Source organism: Clupea harengus, chromosome 10 (genome assembly GCF_900700415.2).
Source record: "Clupea harengus chromosome 10, Ch_v2.0.2, whole genome shotgun sequence".
Lineage (NCBI taxonomy): Eukaryota > Metazoa > Chordata > Actinopteri > Clupeiformes > Clupeidae > Clupea > Clupea harengus.
In genome coordinates, this window is record NC_045161.1 from 581,217 (window position 1) to 600,962 (window position 19,746).

Here is a 19,746-nt window from a genome sequence, read left to right on the forward strand (position 1 = left end):
TCTTGAGATTGTTATCTTTTCTACTGGGGCACCGTACTCCTACTGGTTGCAGACACTGGCATGCGCTCTTATTGTGTAGAGATATTGCAGATAATGTCATGGCAGCTAAAGTGTGGAAACATTCACTAGCATGTCTAGAATTACTTGTACACACATTCATTTTGAGATGTTGGAGGTATTTGGACCTGTTTCAACACCAAAACGCCATTATCTTTTAGATTATCCAAGACTTATGTTGATGCACGGTCCTCTTGGTTGTCTTTGGTGTATGAGATTTGAAGGAAAGCATCAGTATTTTAAGAATCTGACTAATAACTGTCGAGATTGTATAAACATAACAATGACACTGAGCAATCGTCACCAGCAGTAAAATGAAAGTTTTGTGCTACAATACTACAGTTATAAATGAGATGATGATGATGATGATGATGTGAGGGTGAGACTACAGTTATAAATGGGATGATGATGATGATGATGATGATGATGATGATGATGATGTGAGACTACAGTTATAAATAAGATGTGGTGAGACTACAGTTTTGCTTAGTACTGCAGTGAAAATTGAGTGGTTTTCAGCACAAAAGTACAACCGTAGTAAACACGGTACAAAGTACAATTTTACTCTACAGTTTGGTATATACTGCAGGATAAACACAGTGCAGTCCTATTTCAGTTGGATTAGCTTTGCAATCATGTGATTTTGTAAGAGATTCGACTGGCCAGTTTCAACAGGTCAAAGGTCAGATCTGCACACTCATAGGGAGTTCAACTTTCACCAAAACAGAGGATAGGAATAATAAATAAAGAATGCTTACTTTACAGACTTGGTAGTTTTGTAATGGATTAAATAAACTGGTTTCATTGTAATCTGTAATGTACGTCACCATGTAAAGCAAATTCAGTTAGTAGAATACTCCAACTGAAAGCAATGTACATGCAGTAAAATAGAGGGAGTAAAAGTGAAATATATGGACTGGAGTAAGTTGGACATACTACAAGCAGAATTAACAGAATACAACTGCAAATTCTGTTGTACAGGGATATGGATCAGAACAAGTTGAAGATCAAAATGATACATTTTTATAAATGACAGTTACTCACTGCTTGCTGCACTCAAGGAAGACGGATCGCACTTCCACTGATAGCCTGCAGAGGTCACCGCTGTCCAGCCGCACACCCACTGGCTGATACCCCAGCTCACACAGAGCCAGTGCCACGGCACAAAAGCATGGGAGACCACTGCTGCAACCAGAAAAATGCAACTTATACATACATTTGCTTATCTAATGTGGAGCCACTCACACATGACCAGCACCCCAATATAGACAGGTAGAAGCCCCTACTGGATGGGGGCAACATCACCAAGCAGAACAAAACTTCAGTTCTTATTTTCACATCATTTTGGGTCGACATTTTACTAGAGACAAAAACAATCGAAATCAGTCCAGTACTGAGCTTGGCCCCAATTTTGAGGACGGCAATGGCTGGTGGAAACAGCTGATTCCGCCCAGGCGGGTTGTCTAATGGGATTGAAAAACACATTCCTTCGGACACCAAAGGTGGGGGTGCTAACAATTATATTTGTTATCTTGCTAGCACGCCTCTTATAGTTTTGGGGACTGAGGTTTCTCAGTCTGAGAAAGAACTGAGTTCCTCATCCATTGGCCATTAATTACATTCTAGTTTGAATGCAATGCACTCTATAGCTTCAACATTAGGTGCATCCTAGCACTTTTCAAACCAAAGCGCATGGTTATAGGATGTTGGCCTAGGCTAATTTACTTGAGGTTGTGCGTGAATTATGACCTCAACAAGACCTACTGGTAAGCAATACATTTCTGTGGTCCTTTGAACGCTTGAAAAGGGCATATTTAAACACTGTACAGACAGACAAATACAGACAAACAAATACATTTTTAAAAGTCATTCTAGGCTAAACTGTAACATCTAGGCCACGCTGGTCGCTGCTTTTATGGGGTTTGCTAGTCAAGCACAGCACAACTGTAGCTTTTTTCATGTCTGTTGTCCCTGATCAGAACAATTTGACAAACATTTGATTGAAATAAAAGTATTCTAATTTGATGCAATCAGTATATATCAGAGGGGTAGATTTTGGATGTCATACTATCTTATCGACATCGCCCCATTTGGTCCCCTTCAATATCAAAAACCTTCCGACGCCACTGGAAACAGGCTTTCACTCACCAAGTTTATTCCCAGAATAATTCAAAGTAAAAAAAGTTAAGGATAACATTTAGTTAACGAGTTAACATTGAACCCCAAAGCTCCCTGAGACAAACCCAATATGCTGTTGCAGCAGCCTAAAAGCTTTGAATCATTATTTCACATCGCCACACAGTAGCCTGAGTAACCTATGCTATTGGGGAAAGAAGTGAAAGTAGCCTACTTAGAAAACACAGGTTTCCATCCAAAAACTTTTATGTCCATAGAAAATAGAGCTGAGCTCTTTTGCTCCCACAAGTCTCACCACAGCAAGGGCCAGAATGTCTGCTGGAACCCTTCAAAGATCTAAACTCTATATTCTTTGTTTCAGTACCTAGCTCCAAATTTGCAAATGTGTTCCATTATATGAATTTAGATTATTACATTGAATATGTAGCCTATCAAATGTTTGGGCATTTTACATTCCACAATTCTCCAGAATGTATGGGAGATTGGCCATATCGATCTATAAGAACAGCAGACTGTCATGAAATCTAAAGCAGCGGAACCTTTATTTTTGGACAGGATCACATAGGCAATCCTGATTAACCATAAAACAGTCAGTTTGAAGGGATGTGGTAAGGCATTTTCAAACAGTTCTAACAAGCTACAAGTTTAAACAAATGTATTAGTTTGGAACAACAAAAAGAAACACCACAGTTTATTTTCTTGAAAACTTGTTCAGAATCCACGACGATATTGGCATCTTCTTACATTCTAATCTCGTTTGATGCATTCAGTTTAAAGGGATTGCTCGACAATGCTATTGGTGGGCTTTAACCAAACCTTTCACTAATGAACTTGGCCTGGCTCTGTCCACTGAGGGCCTCATTTACTAACAGGATTGCGCCCATTTCAGGCGTAAAATAGCGGGTAAAGACATAAAACCCTATTTCCAAAGGAGGCGCACCTGAGTAAAAGCGCAGATTACCGCTGCTAGGAAGTGGGTGTGGGAAAGTGGGTGTTCGTCGCAAAGAGATGGGAGGAGATGCGTAAAGTGCGCCTAATTATGTATTAGTAACGAAACAACGTGTTTTAGCATGACATATCAGCTGCTAAATTAAAACTATGTGCCTGTGAGAAATTTTTAAAATGTTTATATTTGATATATCATTTAATATAGGCATACAAACAAATAGAATTACAAACTGTACCACCAGCTAGCTGTTCGGGAAAAGTTCGGCCACGTCTTACCCAGAATCGCCGTTCATTGTATGGTTTAAACGGTATTTCATAGTTCAAGCACACCGAGTACAGTGCACACCTTCTGCGTAGGAGTAACGCGTATGTATTCAGGAAAAGTACATGTACTCGAAGCACACTAACTAAACTACCGGTAAGTAAATTGTAGAGACAGAGCAGCATATTCATTTCACCTTCCATGTTTATTTTGATGTTATAGCCTCTCAAGCGCAAGCTACCCCCAGTGCCATGGCAACCTACAACTACAGTTTTCAAATGTATCTGCCTAGGGCAGCGTTTTTGAAAAGCATGGTTTTCAGTGTTGGAATACGCCGTTTTAAAGTAAGGGGTGTCGTGTATTCCTACCAGACTATTTAACGGGATGCTATGGAGCAGTTAACCTGGATATTAACTATCCTAGCTATCTCTAGTTTAGAGACCCATCGTAACATTTTGCAGTTGCCTGTGTGTGATTAACTCATGTTAATATGTGTGAATATGAACTTTCTGAACATAAACTCTGAGGGGTAACCATAGCAACCCAGACACTCAATGTTCGCTGAAAAGTTTAATTTCCCCAAATCAGCTCACCAATAAAAGACAGTCTTGAATTCAAAGTGATCACAACTTTTAATGTGGACGGAAGGGCTAAACGGAGAAATATTTATGAGTTTCTATATTTACCTGGGTTAGTTTGCTGTAACCTCGTGAACCAAAACCTTTAATTCTAATTTTAGTTCATCATCCATGGTGCAACACACAGGCTCTTTCTTCCCTATTTTCGCGGAGCGCTAAATAACACTGATGGGCGGTGTTAGGCGCAGATGACGCGACGAGGGTTCTTGTTTGATAAATAGGATGCAAAATACCGTGCGTTATTTGCGGAGTGTCTTTAATCACACCTTTACCGCTGGCTTTATTGCTTGAGCAACAGTGCGCATATGCTCCTCATATGCTCCTCATATGCTCCTCATTTGCTCCCGTTTCCACCAGCCGTCATCACACTCAAAATAGGGATCATGATGTTATCTGTCTGACACCATGGAAAGGGGTCCCTACAGAGATAGACCTGTGTCTGTTTACCCCAATAACTGATCCTAGACCTGTGTCTGTTTACCCCAATAACTGATCCCTACAGAGATAGACCTGTGTCTGTTTACCCCAATAACTGATCCCTACAGAGATAGACCTGTGTCTGTTTACCCCAATAACTGATCCCTACAGAGATAGACCTGTGTCTGTTTACCCCAATAACTGGAAAGAAACTGTAGTGAATTACTATTTTAAGTTTCTGTAGAAAATGACTGGACCCAAAAAGTTGGGAAAATAGGAACCCAGGCTAGAAATGTTCCTTGTAACACCAAGGTTTTTTTATGCCATCATATTGAGCCTACAAGATAGCTAATTTCCTCATTTTGATGGAGGCTCTGGATTTGGTTAGTTCTACATGAAGGCAAACACTACCTGATCTCACAATACACACATACTGTTAAGATTTAAGAGTAAGGAATACCTTTTTACACTGTATGTGTCAATCACAGGTAGGAAGTTCAGAGGATAAGCGAGGCCAAAAGAAAGAAAGGCAGCGAGCTCTCCCTCGTGTATACGCTCTGACTCCACACCTAGCAGTGGACACACGCGCCTCAGCCAGCCTATCGTTAAGGTGACAAAGTCAACGCTTTCACCACCACCTGACGGCACCATCACCTGCAGAGACAAAGATGCCGGTGATGCAATGATGTACACATACAAATAAATGAGAACGCAAAAGAGTCAGAGACAATTATTTTGTATGTAGGCTTTACACTTTACATAAAAATGTAATTACGTATTATGTAATTGTATTTATTATGTAAATGTATTTATAATATTTGAGATGACTTCACCCAATGTGCCCTGACATCTCAAAGAAGTATTCGCAGGGGCACATTACAAATAGAAGACCTTTGGCTGTTAATTGCAATACAATACAGTAACAATATGCAGAGCAATTTCCATGTTGAATTCTATTTCTATGTGAATTAATACAATTCAAAGCCAATACCTTATTTTAAGAATAAAATATAAGAGTAACATATAGCTAGGGGTGCAAGGTATACCAGCAAGATGGTAAATTGTGGTGATGACAAAACCAGTATACTGTTCCAAGATGCTGACAGAAACAGATTCAGCAATTCTTGTCATTTTGAATAAACAACACGTAACACATTCAGTAATGAAGTCCAAGGTCAGTGTCATTTACACAAATAATGCATTAATAACAAAACACTGTTACTGTGTGAAGACTCAACCTAGACCACTCAAATGCAGTGCAAACAGCGACTGGGCCAGTATGCAGAAACCACTCATGTGTCTTTTCATTTTAGGTTGAACGTTGAACTAAACCTGCAGCTAATCGTATAATCAATGCATATCTCCACCCCCTAACCATCGTTTGCAGTGTCCGCGTCTTAAGGGAATCATTCAATCACGGTTAATCTGAAAGGATCATTCAACCACGGGTTAATCTGGAGGTATCATTCAATCACGGGTTAATCTGAAGGGAATCATTCAATCCCGGGTTAATCTGAAGGGAATCATTCAATCACGTTAATGAAGAGATGGCAAGATATAAATAGGCGGACAAAAGTAAAGGCTACTTTTAAAATGGTTTGAATGAGCAAAACTGGTGCTTGGGATACTGCTTCCATTGTTTCTGGCTTAAGCTATGTACCAATAGAACGATTTAATGTGCTGATCACACTTACGGTACGTGTGCACATATTCCATTATTAAAATCCATTTGACTAGAAAGTGAATCTGACTCCTGACTCCAGGGGTTAATAAGGAGACTTTAGCCAAAGCAACGCATTTATTTATGTCTATTAACAACAATTTGGGCTGGAACTTCACTTCTACACACGAGTATGTTTCGGACATTTTGGAAAATATGGAAATGATGGAATATTGGGCTCCAAAAAGTGGCAGAGAAATAGGCGCTTCAAGACGCAAGTGTCACTCTGCTTCATGGCTGCATTACCCCCTTGGTGTGTTGTCTATTATTCCTTATGAGTGTGTGTGTGTGTGTGTGTGTGTGTGTGTGTGTGTGTGTGTGTGTGTGTGTTACAGTGCTGTACAGAAGGTTACTAGTTCATTTTTCTGCTTGATCCAAATGTCTGGGCCAAAATGTAATAAACATCCGGTCCAAAATGATGAAAGAGGATCTATTATGCTTTTCCATTTTCTTTAGTGTGTTATATAGATTTGTGTGCATGTCAACGATCTGCAAAGTTACACAGCCCAAAAGTATACGCCAGAGGGAGTACGTCTCTTCCAGACACCACTTTTCCCAGCTGCTTGAAACCGCACACAATTCCAGCTCTTTTCCCTTGTTACAAGATGACAATCTCTTGACACAATCGCTTAACACAATCCTAATTGCCCGCCTAGCTAAACCAATCAGAACACACTAGGTTCATTGGGAGGGGGGCTTAAAGACAAAGGCCCTTTAATTGAGTGTTTTTAGACAGAGGGTGATTAGAGATGTACAGTATGAGAGAAATAAAGTGTTTTTGAAACATTTAAGCATGTAAATCTGTTTTAGAAGAAAATTTGCATAATAGGTCCTCTTTAAAAGTTTAGAATATGGTACGGTCAGTGCACTGTGGCAAAAACACCTTAAGTAGAGAGGGTATTAAACAATTGTCTTAAGTCATATTTCTGGGTAGAAGTAACAGCGTCTGTTTTAGTCAGTTTTACTTTCAAAATGCCTTAAGAGTTGATTTTCCCTTCAGTGTGTTGCAAGTTCCTTGACAGTAATTTCCCCTTTGGTAAGCTAAGGCTCCAAACTACCTTGCTGTAACTGAGATGCTCAAAGAAATGCAAGACTATATGGCAGAATGTATTGAGGTTATTGGACAAGAGGAAGTACCAAGGTGAGTTTCTGCCAAGTGATCAAAAGGTTTTTTTTCCATTCATGAATATATAGTTCATGGTCCCTGGAAAGGATGTCGTCGTGAAGGCAGCATTTGTTGCTCCAAAATCTCTATGTACTTTTCAGCATTAATGGTGCCATAACAGAAGTGTAAGTTATACACTGTAATACTGATTCGTCTGATCACAATATACGTTTCCACTGTGTGATGGTCCATCCCAGATGCCTCTGAGCCCAGAGAAGATCTGAAATACTGATTCGTCTGATCACAATATACACGTTTCCACTGTGTGATGGTCCATCCCAGATGCCTCCAAGCCCAGAGAGGTCGACGGCGCTTCTGGACACGGTTAACATTCGGCTTCCTTTTGGCACAGTAATGTTTGAACTGGCATTTGTGGATGTAACTACGAATTTTAGTGCTTGACAAAGGTTTGCCAAAGTAATCCTGAGCCCATGTGGTTATATCGCTTATAGATGAATGACGGTTCTTGATGCAGTGCCGTCTGAGGGATCGGAGATCTCGGTTATTCAGCTCAGGCTTATGCCCTCACCCTTTATGCACTGAAATTCCTCCAGATTCCTTGAATCTTTTAATTACGTTATGCACCATGGAGGATGAACAAATACGGCTTCTTTCTGTTTGTTTTCATTATCACTTGATGGAATAATTGAATATTCCCGGCGTGTAGGAGTAACATCCCCACTCCAGCATTCCCCCCTCCTTTTTTATCTCTACCTCTCTACCTGACCCCCACATTAGCCACGGTTCTGCTCAAGGTTTCGTCCCGTTAACCGGGAGTTCTTCCTTGCCCCTGTTGCCTTTGTGCTTGCTCCAGGGTGATTCAGGTCCTGGGCTCTCTAAATCACCTTAAGACAATTTGATTGTTTTGGGCTATATAAATCAAATGATTGCTTTGGGCTATATAAATCAAATGATTGTTTTGGGCTATATAAATCAAATCGAAATGTAATGTTGCACCTTCTCTGCCTGCTGTATTAGATGACGTACTTCTGACTCAGTGACTCTTGCCTGTTTTGTGCTGAACCCTGCCTGTTTCTAGTTTTTGACTTTGCCTACCTTTTTCATTCGTTAAATGTATTTAATACTTGCCAACTAATGTAATTGTCCATTAGTTACATAATTACGCACACTGATTCACACATTAACTAGCACGGATTTCGATCACTTTATGTAAAAAAAAAAAAAAAAAAAAGCAAACAGATTTAAAAAAACGTTTTAGACTTTAAAACAGATGTTCTCTGTGTGGAGGTTAGCACCTATAGAGGACTAAACAGATGTTCTCTGTGTTTTTGCGTTGCCTTAGTAACTTACCTGAGGTGACACCTCTTTTAAAGAAGAAAACGAAGTGACATAAGAATGGGCCATAGTTCCAGACACAGGGACACCGAACAGCAGACCAGCCATTACATTTGAGGTCGCGTCAAAACCTGATGAGAACAGGGGCAACAGGCACATATGAGTGAGATAACATGGGGGACGAGGATACTAGCAGTTTAATTACAATCAGAAAACATCAGTAAGAATGTGTCATTGAGTGAACAGCTGTCAGAAGGTGAACATGAGCGTCACCTCCAATGTGAGAGTATCGTGAGGCAGAGAGACCTCCGTCTGGTCCTTGAGCTCTCCTGAGGCCCATCTCCATCAGCTTGAGCTTGGAGCCGGCAGCCAGCCGGAAGCGGGCCGCATTACTGCAAACCAGACTGCAAGCAAACAGATGCACAGGACAAATGCTTCGCTTGCAAGTGCACATATCTGAGGTCTGTCATATCAGTGTCAACAGGTCTGAAAATGATGCATGGAATAATCCATCTAAATTGTGTAACATCCAAACGTGAACAGTCTTTGCCTTGTGACATGTTTAACTGGATACAGGCAAACATTATACTCTGAAATGTGCGACAGTCTGGAAGAATAAAACAAATAGAAAGGTATATTAACTAGTAACAAAAACAATCAATTTAAAACAGCCTCAATAAAAACAGGAGACCTGGCATCATACACTTAATAAGATACAGGAAAAAAACAAATTCAACAAAACAATTCTGCATTTCTACCCCTTTCAGACCAGCTTTGACCAGGGTTAAAACCAGGGACGTGCACAGGAATTTTGAAGGGCAGTTGCTCTGCCCTGGAAAAAAGGGGCAACACGTAGGCTACATTTTTGTCACCACCGCCGCCACGCCCCTGGACGCATATTTTACCTATATCACTTCAAACTCTCACTAACCGCCGGCGCCACGCCCCCGTCCCCTGGATGCTTATTCCGCGATTATTTTATCTAGGCCTACATGAAGGTCTGCAGCCTTAATACTATTTAAAAAAATTAGTGATGCTCTGATTGATCGGCCGCCAATCATGATCGGCCGATATTGGTAAAAATTGCTTGATCGGCGAACCCCAAAAGCGCCGATCAAAAAAGCCGACCACGTGACGTAAATTAATTGCGCGACTTTTTCCACTTGCATGCAAACGGGCACTCAACAGCAGAGCGGAGCTTGGCAGTGGCAAGCAACATGAGTTCTCCCGTCTGGAAGATTTAGTAAGTTAGTTTAATTTCTACAAATGGTGCATATAAAATAGGGGAATATTTAGCTAGTTGAATCCCAAAAGGATCTGTATGAAGGTTATGAAATAGGTGCCAATCGCCACAGCTGTCTGGCAAGAACAGATAATGTCAAAGTTCCAATGATGAAGTAAGAACAGTATTTATTTTCCACACACACACACACACACACTCGCAAGACATGAATTGGTAGGATGAATATGAATGACTGATGACCGTGGTTTCTACAGAAATGACAAATAACAAGACATACAGATATGAACAATTATATATACACACAACAAATATTTACACACATGAAGAATATTACGGCTAAAACATGAAGGTGGATCTGTCCCTTTAACTCCGTGCTGCGTTACGGTGAACATTCCATTTACCCGTTAACAACGGTAACCATTTGAAATAGCGGAATAACTAAATGATGTAAACAATAATAATAATAAAACAGTAAATGATTAAAACCCTATATGAACTAATATCTATACTATATACTGTTGACATGAAACGACTAACAGTTGGTTGATAGCGGCAGCTATTTGAACAGTGCGAACTCTGCTAGATTATACATAAAAGATTACCATTCCCCTGCTATTCTGTGATCGGCAGTGATCGGCAATCGGCCGATCATGATTTTGGTGATCGGTAATCGCCCCCAAAAATGCTGATCGGAGCATCTCTACAAAAAATCTATATATTTTCTTTCGGAGGGGCAACTTCAGTCGAGGAGGGCAAACGGGCAGTTGCCCGAGCAACCTTAGCCCCCTCCTGTGCACGTCCCTGGTTAAAACTGTTGATTTGTTTTGAATGAAAGGATTGACAGGTTTCATTTCATCTCACTAGTAGAACAGCTCAGATCTTTCAGTTTTGACAGCAAAATAGTTTTAAATCATGAATTCAGTTCATCTCGCTTGTAGCACAGCTTAAGTTTGGTTTTCTTCCATTAGCAACTTGCCCGGTCATTGGTCTTAAAAGGGTATTAAAAAGGATTCATTGGACTCTGTACTTATTGATTTATTCCAAGGGTACCTGGCATAGTTGACCAAACACAGAAGGCTGGTCTCAAGAAGCTGCACAACAGCCAGGGGACCAGAAACTTCTAGCAGAGGAACCTGAAAACATTGACATGCAAACACCATCAGTGTTCATCAGCCCAGAAGAGAAAGATCCATTTATTTCAGACATGACACAGGACATAGGCTACAAACACTACAGAAATGAAAGGGAAATAAAGGTGAGAGGCAGCATGCAGTGTCAGATGGGAGGGAAGTTGACAGTAGTTTCAAGTTTAAAGCTGAAAAGTAGAAAGTGGCTTTACTGGCTCAGCGAGGTAAAGTAACAGATACGGCAGTGTTTTCAGTTACAGAGACTAAGGTTAGAGTGTGGGTAGGCTGAGTACAGCACTAACTTCGCCTCTAAACCTAGCCAACTTAGTGGTAGGCTGGATGGATGGATAGAGTACTTCAGTGGCAGGATATAGTTATTACGGTACAAATGATGTTTTAGTCACCTTGTTAATGTGGGACTTGAAGCTTAGATCTGAATTTTAGATAACACCAAGACCTGTAACCTCAGATTTAATGAATTTCCTCAGTTTTGTCCTCGTTTAACTTTAAGAAAGTATTGCTCATCCACTTATTTATCGCCAAAAGACATGTAGTACATTTACATTTAGCAGACGCTTTTGTCCAAAGCGACGTACAAGGGAGAGAACAATCAAGCTATGAGCAATAGAGACCTTGTGTAACAATAAATACTACTTTACATAAAAAATTGAAAAAAAAGAAATAGAAAAAAAAAAGAAGTGCAGGAATGTAACCGCTGTAAGCGCAAGTTTAGTACTAGTCGAAGTGCAAGTTAGGAAGGGAGGTGCTCTCTGAAGAGTTGGGTCTTCAAAAGCTTCTTAAAGGTAGAGGGATTGCCGTACTTGCACAGACGGCAGTGCCAAACGACGCTCATTTGATGAGCACAGATACTAGCTTAGGGAAGAAGCAGTGGAGTTTATAGCTGCAGCATCATTTGGTTCAGCAGAGATGTACAGTTGAGTGTCATCTGCATAACTATGGAAACATACATTGTGTTCTCTAATGATGTCCCCAAATGGCAGCATGTATAGTGAGAATAATAATGGACCAAGGCAGCTCCCTTCTGCAACCCCAAAGCAGATGTTTGTTAGACACATGATCTGCAAGCCTGATGATGTATGTTCTGAACCAGTTTAACACAGAGTCAGAATGCCCAACTTTTCAAGACGATTGGTTAGGATGTCATGATCAATTGTACCAAACGCTGCGCTTAGGTCTAAAAGGAGAGACCTTATTTGCACCAAATTTAGTCTGAGGATGCTGATTACTTTAGTAAGAGCAGTTTCAGTGCTGTGGCAATGGTTTAAAAAACAGCAGGGTTCAATTTGCATGAAATTATAATGAAAATATACTAATCTCAGGGTACCGGTGTAGTTTATTAACATGAGTTCATATTAACATATGTTACCAACTACCAACTGTTAAGATGGTTCCATAAGCTAGAGATAGGTAGGATAGTTCATAGCCAGGTTAACTGGCATGAGACCAGGCATGTTAAACACTTGAAGTTTGCACTCCGCAGCATCCCGTTAAATAGGCTACAATTACTTTATTTGTATGGAAGACGGAGTGTGAATGAATATTTGTCCCTATCTATCCCATGTTGTTTTACCTGTTACATTAATGGAATTCGTATCTGAAAAGGGGAGAGAGAGACCAATTCAGGCTTTACCCGGCAGAGCTACTGTGTGTGCTACTAACTACCAGGCGGGGAAAAATACATTTCCATATATAAGCCACACTCGAGGATTAACCACAAGGCCGCAGAAATGTTCCAAAAATGAATGAATAAACTGCGGTTAAAAATCGGGAATGGTAACGGTCTTTAAAAATCTTCTCTACAAGATAGAGAAAAGTGTAGTGTATGAAATACTCTGAATTGTGTGGGTTAGTTAACAAAAAACCTGAATTGGAATATCCTCAACTGTTCAAAAGTTAGGATACATTTAGTGATCAGTGTAAAAATACAGGAAACATGATTTAGAAGGTTGATCTAGAACATTCCCTCTCCTCTTCTCACCAACGTATGCATACAAACTGATAATGAAGACAGACACAATGCTTTACATTCATGTGGTCTGAAAATAAACCGTTTATTTGTATATAAGCAAATTATACAACGACAATGACATAAGAAAAACAAAACCTTAACATTTACAGATTAGAATAATAATTAGATTAGATTAATAATTAGATTTTCTGTGCATCTTCTGGAACAGCAGCTTTGTTTCATCAGAACCTCAGAAGTCTCTCAAGCAATGAGTTCTCCTCTCTGGTTGCATCTTATCTACCTACTCGTGAGTTAATTCTCGTCACTAGAGGTTAATGATGCTACAGACACTCAAATGTTCATTCAAAATCCTGTCACCCGTTTGACTGATAATATTCGCAAAGTTCCAAAGGAGCTTAGCGCTGCTGATTTGGGTCTTTGATCAGCCAAAGAGGACGCATGTAACTCCTCTGCTGGTCACCCTGGAGCTCCATACACACACACACACACACACACACACACACACACACACACACACACACACACACACACACACACACACACCCCCCCCCCCCCCCCCCCTCCGCTGGTCACCCTTCACTGGCTCCCTGGAGCTGCTAGAAGTCCATTTAAATCCCTCACTCTCGCTTATAGGACAGCCACTGGATCGGCACCAATCTATTTAAATGCCATGATTCAGTGTTCCTCACCCTCTTGACCACTTCACTGGCATCTGTTGTCTTTGCCTTCTCACCAGCAAAGCGTGAAGGACACGAGGACAGAACGCAACCAGGATGGAGGAATCAAGGTCAGACATACATGAGATTAAAGTCATGAGTCACGTATTAAGTGTGACGGTGTGAAGTCATGAGTCACGTATTAAGTGTGACGGTGTGAAGTCATGAGTCACGTATTAAGTGTGACGGTGTTGAGTCATGAGTCCCGTATTAAGTGTGACGGTGTTGAGTCATGAGTCCCGTATTAAGTGTGACGGTGTGACGTATTAAGTGTGACGGTGTGTAGTCATGAGTCACGTATTAAGTGTGACGGTGTGTAGTCATGAGTCACGTATTAAGTGTGACGGTGTGTAGTCATGAGTCACGTATTAAGTGTGACGGTGTGTAGTCATGAGTCACGTATTAAGTGTGACGGTGTGGAGTCATGAGTCACGTATTAAGTGTGACGGTGTGACGTATTAAGTGTGACGGAGTGGAAAGGCTGCTCAGAGTGGAGCGAAATGTATAACTTATGAAGTGTTTATTTTTGGAATTTTCCACTTTATATTTTCGGGCCGCGGTAAAGTAATAATTAGCGTGGAGAGGTGCAACAGTGCTTACCGAATCATACGGGTATTCTTATTATTGTAGTTGGTCCAACGGCTTTAGGAAGAGATTTGGGAGAAAACCTTTCGCTGGGAACATTTAGTACGATTGAAGAATAGTCTTAGTGGTAAGATAAAATGCTTTAAGAATAGTCTTAGTGGTAAGATAAAATGATTTAAGAATAGTCTTAGTGGTAAGATAAAATGCTTGGTGAATACGGGCCCTGGGTAGAAGAACAATATGCAAGAGATTGTCATGGTAATGTGAGTGAGACAGATGAAAGAAAAAGCACATTGTATTATATGTATTGTTAAGAAAATGTTCAGGTTTGAGAAGTGAAACAGCAAGCACACGTCTTGTACAAGAGTTGTGTATAGGCGACCATAGCACATTAGATTTAGTTGATTGGGAGTAACTGAGACTTGGACAAATGGATCTAATTTTCAGGTTAAATAATAAAAAGTAGTCATTGACTCACCCTTGCGAACACAGTGGTACCCTCAGGAATAGAGCTTATGGAGACAGCGGAACAGTCCAGAGAGGTCAGAAAGGAGAAAAAGGCAGGATCGGTACTTGGAGGAAGAACTGTCCGCAGGTATTCTATATCTGTATAAACACACACATTCAAAATAGACATCAATATTAATATGTTAAAAAAAAACCTGATAAATTATAACACCTAACACCAAAGGGGCACAACGCTTATGTATGCTTTACCCTAAAGATGAGTCTAAATAAGTCTGTTTGATGCTTGCCTGTAGGCCATGGTATGAATTCTGAGAGGCCAGGACCTGACCATCCACCTTACCATCCTCACTCATCCTCATTTATAAACGATATTGCCTCAAAGCAGCAGTAGCTACGGAGTTTTGGTCTGAAACTAGCGTGCTAACTACCTAAAGTCATGCAAAAGCCTAGCGAACACCATCAAAGGCCCAGTTGCCACTGATAAAAGCTTGGCAACATGCTAACTGATGTCTTTAGGTGATAAAGTTGCAATGTTGAGCTGTGCAAGCCTCTTTCATTTTTCTGGGTTTTCCAGCCCAGAGCACAGAATCTAGTGCATATCCTCGATGGCTTGTACTTAACATGACCATATGCATTTGAAGATAATCACAAAACTAGTTGCTTTAATGACCCAGAAACCAGCATCTACTACAACCAGAGTCCTTAATCTCACTGCTATAACATAACGCAAGACTAACCAAAGATAGTTTAGTCAAATTCCAGTAGACTAAAAGAATGATAGAACAATCAAGTATTCAAGGTTGTTTTTGTGTAGCAACCTGCATGGGTTTATTGGTAATGTGATCACGAAATGAGCACTGGTTCTCAGTGTTGGTATAACATCGTGCATTTCTTCCCCTCGACACAAGCTTGATCCTTGTGTGGTCTGGTCCACTCTTGTGATGTGTTAATGGATCATAATGATCACATTTCAAATCACATTCTGATGGAGTGGAGTTTGGGGAGAAGCATATGGTAGTCTCTATAGGAAACTGCAATGGGAGAAGCATCATACTAACATGGTAGTCTCTACTGCACTGCACGCCACACTGTAAATGATTCCAGACATCAGCATTAACTAGAACATAATGCAAGTGGAATTAATACATTATACAAAAAAATATCTTAATTTCTGTCTGGTACTTTTGGATGATGCTTTCATTTTCAACTGTATGTGTTTCCCCATGACTGTATGTAGCCTAGTTTAATTAGATGGATTGATTTTATTCCCCAAAATAAATAATATAAAGAGATCTTAAAATGCATGCCAAAGAAAGGTTTATCATTGAAAGTCGTTTCTTTATGCCTCCTCATACATCATCAACTGCTGTAGTTTAGACTTAACAGGCCTATTATGTCTTTCAGCTTAATAACATCCTCATGCTAAAAATCTGTCTTTGTAAAAGTGCTACCATCTTGAAGCATGAAGCAGATGTTTGGGCATCCAGTTTAACCCAAGACTCCTTCCCGTACGACATCCGCATCAATCCAGTTTAACCCAAGACCCCTTCCCGTACGACATCCGCATCAATCCAGTTTAACCCAAGACACCTGCCCGTACGACATCCGCAACAATACAGTTTAACCTAAGACCCCGTCCCGTACGACATCCGCATCAATCCAGTTTAACCCAAGACCCCTTTACCGTACGACATCCGCATCAATCCAGTTTAACCCAAGACCCCTTTACCGTACGACATCCGCATCAATCCAGTTTAACCCAAGACCCCTTCCCGTACGACATCCGCATCAATCCAGTTTAACCCAAGACCCCTTCCCCTACGACATCCGCATCAATCCAGTTTAACCCAAGACCCCTTCCCGTACGACATCCGCAACAATCCAGTTTAACCCAAGACCCCTTCCCGTACGACATCCACAACAATCCAGTTTAACCCAAGACCCCGTCCCGTACAATATACGCAACAATCCAGTTTAACCCAAGACCCCTTCCCGTACGACATCCGCAACAATCCAGTTTAACCCAAGACCCCTTCCCGTACGACATCCGCATCAATCCAGTTTAACCCAAGACCCCTTCCCGTACGACATCCGCATCAATCCCAGATAAAAACAATCTGAGATAAATGACGAATGACCATTTCCCACATGGCACAGCATGTTGCTGTATACTGACCGCTGAACCTCCACAGGAGGCAAGGCAGTCAGCACTGTCAGCACTGAAATAGAGCACTAATTCATAGCACAGCAGTAGCGGCTGGTGGTTGAAACAGAGTATGAGGCATACAATTGTGAACCTGAGAAAGCTATGGGGGGGTCTTACAAAAGACCAAAGATTTCATTCAATTCATTACATTCATTACCAATTGATCTCAAATACTAGAAATCTCACTCATCCTACAAAATAGGACGGTAACAGTAGAAGAAACGCTCCCAGACTCACTATACAAGCTTCAAGTTCAATTTAGATATTTACAATCAAACAAGTAAGATATGTAGGTATATTATTGCTCTAAGATGAATCACCGCCAACACATCTGCAATTGGATTCACTTCATTAGCAAGTGTAACATACTATACAGATAAATGCTGATTTACGCCTAGAGACAATTGTATTGTTATGGCGCTATATAAATAAAATTTAATTGAAAATTGAATTGAATTGATTTGAAAAACCAATGCACAAAGTAGGCCTAGTTTCCGACAGGAGAACTCGACTCCCCTCATAAGAGTAAGTAGGGCTGGGCGATATGAACCATTCACGCTTTAAACTGATTTTTTGAACATGATTCAAAAATAGTTTTCTTTATTAAAACTGGACACGATTCCCCAGTAACTAGGCTAAACATACAGGTTTTAGTATTCACAACCAGCAATACTGGCACTCAATATGCCATGACACGTAACATAATAACATTTCCATTGAGAACTCTTTTAGACAGTAAAGATGGTTTCAGTATAGATTTGGACTATATTGCTAAAACTTTACATAGGCTTCAAGATGTTACAATCACCATATATATATAAAAATAAAGTCAAAATGGTAGCTCAGTTCCATAATATTCTGAAGGAGATTTGAAATTCAACAACACGGTCAAATGACAGTAAGAACGACATGCAAAACTAAATGGTCAAATGACGGGAGTGAAACAAGATGACAGAAGTACAGTAGTGGACAAAGAGAGCAGCCTAGGCTATGTGTGTTAACATAGGTCAAAACCCCTTCATTTTGTGTATTTGGGATGTGGAACCTTTGTCCTAGCGCGACTTTACATTTTTACCTTTAGCGAGCAGCTTTAATGTGACACAACATTGAAAATAGGCAACCACTCTTACATGTCTAACAGGAAGAAACTGTGTCTGTTGCTGTAGTAAATCTATGGCCACTCCAGAGAAGCACATAATGAGCATCTCCCCAAACACAGCACAGAGGAAACTAAATCTTGTCTTAAAGTTCAATTCTATTTCCATTCTATTCATTTGAAGGCTACCTCATATATAACATTTCTAGAGCCAGTGTTGTGGTTTGTCCATTCTAGGCTACTGCAGAAACATAGCGGACAGGGTCTCGGTGGAAGAGGACTCTCCACACCCTAGGTAGTCATGCTCTTTCTTGACTGGATCTTCTTACCAAGGGTCACACACCTCACCATTGGCACCGTATACTGCTTTACCAAAGAATTAATAAATCATCAAGGCTGTTGCACGACAACGCTTGAAAGTTTGAAATGATTTGGATGTTGATTCAAAAGTTTTAAAAACGATCATCCTCGCTTGGTGAAGTATTTCAATACGAGTACAGTCAATTACAACGATTACATTGTGAAATGAAAGAAAAATAGGATTCTGGTACTACCATCATCCCCAAATATGCACATTAAAAAGAGATGTATGGCCCTTATATGCATGTTAATAAGAGATGTATGGCCCTTAGTCATATGGTCACATACCAGGCAAGTGGAGTTTTTTCTTCTTCTGGTGTGTCAGCACATCTGGTCAATAGTGTGTGTGTGTGTGTGTGTGTGTGTGTTGGGGGGTTGGGGGGGGGGGGGTGGAGAGGGGGTAAAGTGCACATGTGTGCTTGCGTGTGTGTGTGTGTGTGTGTGTGTGTGGGTTGGGGGGGGTGGAGAGGGGCTAAAGTACGCGTGTGTGCTTGCGTGTGTGTGTGTGTGTGTGTGTGTGTGTGTGTGCATGCATGTATCAAACCCTCCCCCTACCTCCTTCTCCATGTTCCCTTCCCTAGGATTGGGATATTCACATAAATGAATATGAGAGCGAGTCTGGCATTTAAAAAAGCTACTTCTAAATAAATAAAGTTGGGAGTTGAGGGATGTTTATATGGATATATAAATATGAGGTTAAAAAAAGAAATGAGCCCACGCAACCCCATACTGAATCTAGACCCGCAAGCAGACTCTTGGTGCCCTGGTATTTGTGCCCTATATGACAGAAGGTCATGCGGGGTCATAGGGTTCAGGAGAAGGTCGTTGGCCCAACACAGACACACATGAGCCAAGCCTTAACCCTTACAGTGGGAAAACTACTTTACCCAAGAGACACAAATGCACACGGAAGCATCGGTGTGGCGCAAACACTTATGGTTTGAAGTATACTAAAGCCAGAGGTACAAGCTTGATATACTTGTGCCATCAGACTTTAACTTAGTTACTTGAGACATTGGTTGAGGCAAAAGTTCCTGGCATTGATATCAGGAGTGACTGGATGAAGACACACACACACACACACACACACACACACACACACACACACACACACACACACACACACACACACACACACACACACACACACACACAGTTAGTTAGTTTGCTATTTTCAATAGGCTACCTTCGGCCTTAAGCATTTACTGCAACAGCATTTTAGATTACGGTCAATGCACCCAGAACAGGGGCCTGAAAGCCTTTTTAGCCGAGCATTGGGTCACTGGCAGAGAGTGGACACATAACTGGATTAGTTT

General features: G+C 40.8%; 1 protein-coding gene across 2 annotated transcripts in view; it reads right to left on the bottom strand.

Annotated features, from left to right (window-relative positions):
* naprt (nicotinate phosphoribosyltransferase) overlaps positions 1-19,746 on the bottom strand; it is a 35,071-nt gene that overhangs the window by 12,988 nt on the left and 2,337 nt on the right. Inside the window, exons 2-7 of one of the 2 annotated variants that reach the window (XM_031574922.2) lie at positions 14,779-14,906; positions 10,933-11,015; positions 8,913-9,043; positions 8,655-8,770; positions 4,919-5,112; positions 1,102-1,239 (exon numbers count right to left, since the gene is read on the bottom strand). In XM_031574922.2, the coding sequence (XP_031430782.1) occupies positions 1,102-1,239; positions 4,919-5,112; positions 8,655-8,770; positions 8,913-9,043; positions 10,933-11,015; positions 14,779-14,906 (790 nt within the window). Of the gene's footprint in view, positions 1-1,101; positions 1,243-4,918; positions 5,113-8,654; positions 8,771-8,912; positions 9,044-10,932; positions 11,016-14,778; positions 14,907-19,746 lie in introns of both variants that reach the window. The other variant, XM_031574921.2, reaches the window with a different exon arrangement.